The 7,372-nt window shown below is 43.5% G+C and overlaps 1 protein-coding gene across 1 annotated transcript; it reads left to right on the top strand.

The window, feature by feature from the left end:
- Nucleotides 1–456: 456 nt before the first annotated feature.
- On the top strand, nt 457–7,372 carry CLN8 (CLN8 transmembrane ER and ERGIC protein). Its single transcript, XM_063389327.1, has 3 exons — nt 457–629; nt 1,965–2,603; nt 3,007–7,372. The coding sequence occupies exons 2-3, from the start codon at nt 2,016–2,018 to the stop codon at nt 3,319–3,321; spliced, it is 903 nt and encodes a 300-aa protein (XP_063245397.1). The 5' UTR covers nt 457–629; nt 1,965–2,015; the 3' UTR covers nt 3,322–7,372.

Below are 7,372 nucleotides of genomic sequence, written 5' to 3' on the forward strand. Positions count from 1 at the left end.
CAAAATTCGGAGTCCCTGCCAGTCACTCCTGTTGAAGACGAATAACACCGCAGGAGCGGGACCGTCACACAGCCGAGGAAGCCTCCCGGCGTAGTTGCACTGACCTCGGGAGATTCACCCTGAGTCACTGGGATGACAACATCAGTTGTCACAAGTATGAAGAGAATCATGTAGCAGAACACCGTGACATCCATTTAATAACTTGCTGTCTTTAATGAAGCTGGATAATTACAGCTACATGTACTGGCTATGCCACGGCTGATATTTCCTTTTTCCTATCACCCTTGCTGAGCAGGCATCTCTGCAGTGTTACCCTCTCGGTGGTGGCGGTGTCCAGCGCTGCTCTCGCGTACACGGAGGCACCTCGTGCACACGGCTCCCCCTGCCCGAGTGGTACAGCCGCGCCCCCCCCCCCCCCCATCCCGCGGCGCCCGGTGGTTGGTGCTGACGGCGGCGCATGCGCAGAGGGCGCTCGGCGGCTGCGGGCGGTGCTGTGGGACCGGCGGGTCCAGCCGGGTCGGGCCTCCCCAGGCGGGTCGGGCCGGGCCGGGCCGGGCGCTCCTGGGGGACCGCGGAGGGCAGTCCCGGAGCCAGGAAGGGCCGCCCCGTCACTGCGGGCAGCGCTGTGGGTGAGGAGCGGGGTTTGTACGTCGGGGCCGGTCCCCAGGTCCGGGTGAGGGGCTCGGCGGCCCCGGGGGCGGGGGAGTGTACCGGGGGTGTCGGTGCCGTGTCTGTGCGGGGACAGAGGAACTGTCTCGGCCCTGCCAGAGCCAGGGCTTGCGGTAGTGGATCGCGCTGTTCAGGGCCTGGTCGTGCAGTGGGATTGGTGTGTTTTGCCCTGGTTTCCCCCGGGGAGGGGAGGGCGGGGGTTCTGCTGGCGCTTCGAGTCGTTCTTGCCAGGCGTGATGCCGTGGGGTGGGCGAAGGGCCTTCGGAGCTCCCGGCGCGTCCCCCTCCTTGGAGCGGGCACCTGCGGGCAGAGGGCAGGGCGATCGGTGCCCCTCAGGATGCACCACCGGCAGCCGTGGTGGCATTTGCTGCCCGCCGAAGCGAGGCGGGAGCTTCTCGCCGGGCGCTCTGCCCTCGGTGCTCTTGGTGGCCTTTCTCGTGCGTTCACCGGACTCCCAAACGCACAGCGGTGTTAAACACTCACAGGTTGCGGCAGGTGTGGCGCTCATGCTCATATCACCTATATGGTTCATAAAACGAGCTGGAGTTCAAATATTATCTGGTTTTTCCCTCCCCACGAGCCTTTGTTTTTGAACTACAGTGTGTTGAGGAAGTTTCAGACAACTTGAGGCACTTAATGCTGGGCTGTTTAGCTAATTACATTGATGTTGCTAATAATATGTAATAATGCTGCTTGTCTGCATTCCATACTCTTTTTCCATTTTTGATTTTTTTTTAAATTTTTTTTTTTTTGGAAAGTGGCTAAATCAATTCAGAAACTGATTGCAGAGTCTTGTTTTAAGCCATCATTAGAGCCCCGTTTTGGTGTAAGTGGTCCCCCTTACTCCATTCGTTTTCTGTAGTTTTGTGTTCTGGATCTGTACTTGAGATTCTGAACTGCACCCAAAGCTGTAGCAAACGCTGGAAAATCAGTGTGGGAAAAGCAGAGGAGTAGGACAATAACTGCTCAATGCTGTTGAAATTAAAGTTTCATAAGTAACAAAACAGGATTTACTTCTTGTATTCCCTCTTCCTGTTTATTGCCTTCCTACTTGACCCTCTTCTGCTTTTGCTTCAGTGCATTACTTTGTACTAGTAGGGACTTCACAGGCCAGTTGTAAATCCTGTTGCTTAAGGGTTTTTTTTTTTTGTCTGTCTACCTGTCTTTGGGATGAGTGTGCTTAATGGGAACAGGATCAAAGTCATAACCCAGGTGGATGTGAGCCCTCTATGGTTTAGAATCTATATACGTGAATGTACTTTAAAATTCACTAAATTTTTTTCTCCTCGTTTCAGATGGAAGAGTTCAGCCTTACTGGTTTGCGTAATAGCAGAGGGTAAATAGGCATGAAGGAGACTGTAGTGGGGATGAGAAGTGTCAAAAGAGAAGAAATGACTCCTACAAGTGCTGATACAGTGTTTGGCACCATTTTTGACTGGGACTATCTCTCATGGGAAATTCGTTTGACATTTTTAGCTGCTGGTTTTTTAATCTACTTGGGAGTATTTCTTCTGTCTCACTGGTTGTCTTCTTGGAGAAGTACCACCTACCGTGCCTTGCATGCAAAGGAGAAGGTGTTTTGGAATATGGCAGTCACACGTGGTGTGTTTGGACTTCAGAGTTGTGTTGGTGGCTTATGGGCTTTGCTCATAGATCCCGTTTTTCATGATGACAAAGTCTATTCACAGCAGAAGTGGAGTTGGTTTAACTGTTTAATAGCAGCTGGATTTTTCTTGCTTGAAAATGTAGCAGTTCACGTGTCCAACATTATTTTTAGAACATTTGATGTTTTCTTAGTAGTTCATCATTTGCTTGCTTTTGGTGGCTTGGCTGGTTTGGTAATTAATGTGAAATCTGGACATTATCTGCCTTTGATGGGAATGCTGCTGGAGATGAGCACTCCCTCAACATGCATTTCCTGGATGCTTCTGAAGGTAAGAATGTGGTAATTTTCAGATTATGTTTGTAACAGTTTTCATGCATTTCACTTGTCTGTAGATAACCTGTGTGGTTTGTTTGGATGGTTTTTCATCAAAGCTGCATTTATCCAGCTGATATCTGTGTTACTGTCTTACCTGCTTTTGTTGTGATGGCACTTGTGCAGCCTCCATGTGGGTTTGTGTAGCGGTGTGTGCGTGTGCACAGTGGGATGGCATCAATCCATACCAGCTTTGGGATGCCATATATATGTGGAGTAACATTGCACTGTGAGAAGAAAATGCCTGAGAGTGTGCGTGTATGAGAGCTGGATATTTGAATTAGTCGTACAGATTCCTCAGTTCCTTGTCTTGAAGTAACAATCTCACTTCTGCATACTTTGTGTTCTTATTTTCCTAGGCTGGCCGTGCTAGCACCTTTTTCTGGAAGGCAAACCAGTGGGTGATGATCCATCTGTTCCACTGCCGCATGATTCTTACCTACCACATGTGGTGGGTGTGTATTTTCAATTGGAACGCTATTATAGAAAATCTGGGACTTCTTCACTTTACTGTTTTATTCTCAGGATTATTTGCTGTTACACTCATACTTAACCCATACTGGACATACAAAAAAACTCAGCAGCTTCTCAGCCCAACTGACTGGAACTTTGAAAATAAAGCAGTGGAAAATGGAAAATTAAATGGTGAAACACATCAAAAGAAGAGGATGTAGCACTGAAACAACAATTTCCCAGCGGAGTAACAGAAGAATGCAATGCAAAGTCATTCTGTGCACGTGAACTAGAAGATTTTGCAAGAAGCTCATTGACACAGTGACTCCTTGCTGGTAGCACTCTGTATGCATCACAAGTGTTGAAAAGCATTGTTTGTGTTTCTTATGTGTACACATATAAGAACTTCAACCCTTGTTATGAATTACACCAACAATTTGTCAGATTGGACAGTATTTCATAATTTAATAGTGATATGCTCCCTAGTGGCATGTTTTCTTTTTCCTAATGCTTCAAAGTGGCTTTAGAGTAAGTCATCTTATTAAGCTCAGCTTGAATCAAGTTTAGCTTGAATCCTGTTTCACATATGGTGGAGATACTGATACTGAAAATTATGTTAAATTGTTTATTAAGATCAATTATGATCCAAGTTAGGTATGCACGGATACCTAATTCCCGTGTGTCAATGAATCATTCCAAGTGGCAGAACTGGTAGAATGCAGTCATGGCCCAGGTTTAGGTTTTTTTGGTTGGTTTGTGGGTTTGAGGTTTTTTGGGTATTTGCTTTTGTTCTTTTTTTCTTTTAAGTTCGCTTAAGGAACCGGAAAATAATTGAGTGTTTGCTCACTCAAAGGTGTAGTTTCCAGGTTGCCCTCGGTGTGGGGGGAGTTCATATCCATCAAAACCATACATGTGGAGATCCCTGCATTTGCCCCATGAGTAGCTAGTCATAGTTGCGGCCTCTGGACTTGAAATCAATGAAATGCAAGTGGCAACACCAGAAGGTGACTCTGTATCATCCTTGAAAAAATGCTGCTTGGTTAGGAAATAATTAGTAAAATTATTTTGTTCGTAGGTCCCACATGAAGGGTCATGCAATTAGTTTCACTAGTGCTTCTGCTATGGTTCCTCTTATTTTTGGGAATGCACTTAGTTTGAGATGGTTTCAGAATCTGAGGTGACTCCTCTGTGGAGGAAAGCCCGTATCACCTCCTGTAGGAGTTCGGTTGTTTTAATATTTTTATTTAACTTTAAAGAACATACCAAGTGACACTAACAATCCTTTGCACTTTATCTGCCACATCACAAAAATCTTTCCGTGACCTGAGAAACTGGGTTGCTGTTTAGGTAGGGACTAATGGTGATGAATGTTCTCCCACTTTTTCTGGTTTGATGGTTCCTGGGTGAAATTTTGGGAAGTGGATGGAGTGATAAAAATCACAACAGAAGAGAGTGACGCCTAGTGGCAGGAGAATGCCAGGGGTATTAGTTTTGGTGCATGGAACAAATGAGATTTAAAAAAATGGTTAATTGGAATTCTGTGTGACATGACTGCTACACAGATTTATTTCCCAAAGCATTAAGACTGGGTGAACCCAAGTTGTGAAGAATTCTAGATCAAGCCACGAATTAGAGACTTAGTGGACTGATCTGTGGTGGAACATATTGTTTTAAATGTGTGAGGGAAGCACTCTTTGGTGTAAACACCCCCATTTTATAGATTTTTGGTGGGAATGTCTTTGATTTGTTCTGAGATAAGGGAGTGGTCCGGTTGCTGTGTTCCCTAATTTACTCACTGTGAGCACAGAGTTGAATTGCTGTTCTGTGATGGAGAGGAAACTTCTTACTTTAGGTCACAAATACATAACGAAATCTTGTTGATAATGATGAATTGGTGAATATCTGAAATTGCCCATCCAAAACCAGGCTGAGAGGGTCACAGTAATTTTACACCTGAACCCTGTCTGTTACTGTGCTCATATTTAATAGATAAAATCTAAATTTGGAGCTACCTTCTTATTTCTAAGGTAGGCAGAATGAAGTTGCAGTGTTCTCTGTCTGGGCACCATCCTATAGTAAAAAGGGTTCCCAAAAGTTTGAAATGTCTTGAAGAATTGTATGTGGGAGAGTAATGTTAAAAGTACTTTGGAAGAAACCAGAGGGATGAATTTCTTGGCTGTGGAATCAAAAATGTGATCTGAATGCATATCTTGCAGAATCCAAACCTCACATGCAGGAGTTCCAGGGAGAAAGGCAGAGAATAAGTCATCAGGTATCAGAATGATTGTGTACTCTATGAAGCTTAAAACTTGAAGGTTTGGATTTGATAAAACAAGGTAATAATTGTTAAAATCCTGCCTACAGAATTCTGAAGAATCCTAACAGAAAATGGACACATCAGAAGAACTTTGGGATGAGTGTGTAATTCTTATAGTGCCTGGCTAAAGAATGTGAAGTTCCTATGTGCTAAAATAAAAGCATATGGAGGGTGGGGGTTAGTAGTGAATTGAGACTGAAGAAAGACAGCTGGAAATTTATGTCGTAGCACCAGATGTCTAAAGTTTAATATTTTATATTACTGATTTGTCTAACTTTATTAATTGAGTTTAAAATCTTTCATTAAAATTATTATTTTATCATAATAACGCAGTCTTTTTAGTTTGCATCCTAGTGTGATTTTTTTCTCAAAAAACCTGTTAGGGTTTGCATGTCTTAACTATCTAATGAATAATACTTTAGACCCCTGTTAATGTAAGCACTGGTAGACCTGCTAAAACAAGAAAGTTATGCAATAAAACAAATAACAGCACTTACTGTATTTCTGTTGGTTTAAGGGTACTTTACAGTCCAGCTAGAAACACAACACAACAAAAACACAGACAACCTTTCTTCTTCATGGCTTAGTGTTGGGGGGAGTTACCAGTTCTGTTACACAAAGCCTCTTCTTTTATACTTGGGTATAAAAGGACCTTTTATAAGGGCATGTGGTGATAGGGCAAGGATAATGGCTTTAACCTAAAAAGAGGGGAGAGTTAGATTATATTAGCAAGAAATGGTTCCCTGTGAGGGTGGTGAGGCACGGGAACAGGTTGCCCAGAGAAGTTGTGGATCCCCCATCCCTGGAAGTGTTCAAGGCTGGGTTTGATGGGGCATTGAACGACCTGGTGTAGTGGAAGGTGTCCATGCCTACAGCAGGAGGGTTGGAACTAGATAATCTGTAAGGCCTCTTCCAATCCCAAACTTCTGGGATTCTTCACTGTCTACTGACTGCTCCCTTCAGGAGGATTTTCTGGTTTATTATTGGGGAAGTCCCATTGCTCTGAAACAAGTCTGAAAAAGTTCTTGAACTGAGAGTTTTGGTGTCTATTAACCCTTACAGCTAAGTGCTCCTTTTCAGCCTAAAGGTAGAGTAGCTGTATCTTGTTTGTAAATTTTGTTGAAGTGAAACTAATCCCAGTCCTGGTGGGCCTTCTTATACAGCCTCATCCACAATCCCATTTAGAAAAATTCAGTCATCTTCATTAGTGGCTGGATTGGGTCACAGGGTATGCTGCTGTGGATTTGGGAAACCTGAATAACGTGATTTTGGGTGAAATATTTGTTTGCCAAGGTGACTGCTAGGGACCTGGCTCTGCTTTCTTGTTGAACAAGCTGTTATAAGGAGTGGTGTTAGTGTCACCTTTCTGCCTGAAGCTTTTTTTAAAAAAAAACCCCAAACCAGCAAACTGTGAGGGGGATAATGGTGTTCAGTTTTTTGGTTTGGGTTTTTTTGTTTGTTTTTCAAAGAAAAATGTCTGATCTGAGACACCTTGTCCAGTCATCTGGTTCTTATTGTCTTCATACAACATTCCTAAATCACAGTTTGTGTTTTCCTCCATTTCTATCCTATGTTTTTTTCCAAGACTTGTCATTGTTTTCCCCCCTGAACCCATCTTTTTTTTATTATTTTTATACTTGCAGTAGTGGTCATGATCTCGGAGGAGTCACATTACCACTGCGATATTTTTGTCTAGTACTTTTCAGTACATCCTGTCAGGCCCATCTTCTACTAAATATCCATGTCCAAATCTTGCAGAGTGTTTTTGTGTTTTCCTGATAACATGGATTAGTATTGATGTGATACGCAGTTATAAGAAACCTTCTTTAACCTCAGGGAGACTCGCCCTTAAAGTGAATTTAGAAGTGTTAAGCAAACTCAAGTCTGCTCTTGTACAATATAATGTTTGTTGAAAAGCATCTTTACACTGTACATAAATAAAAGTATTTTATTGA

The sequence above is a fragment of the Prinia subflava genome, chromosome 2 (assembly GCF_021018805.1).
Source record: "Prinia subflava isolate CZ2003 ecotype Zambia chromosome 2, Cam_Psub_1.2, whole genome shotgun sequence".
Lineage (NCBI taxonomy): Eukaryota > Metazoa > Chordata > Aves > Passeriformes > Cisticolidae > Prinia > Prinia subflava.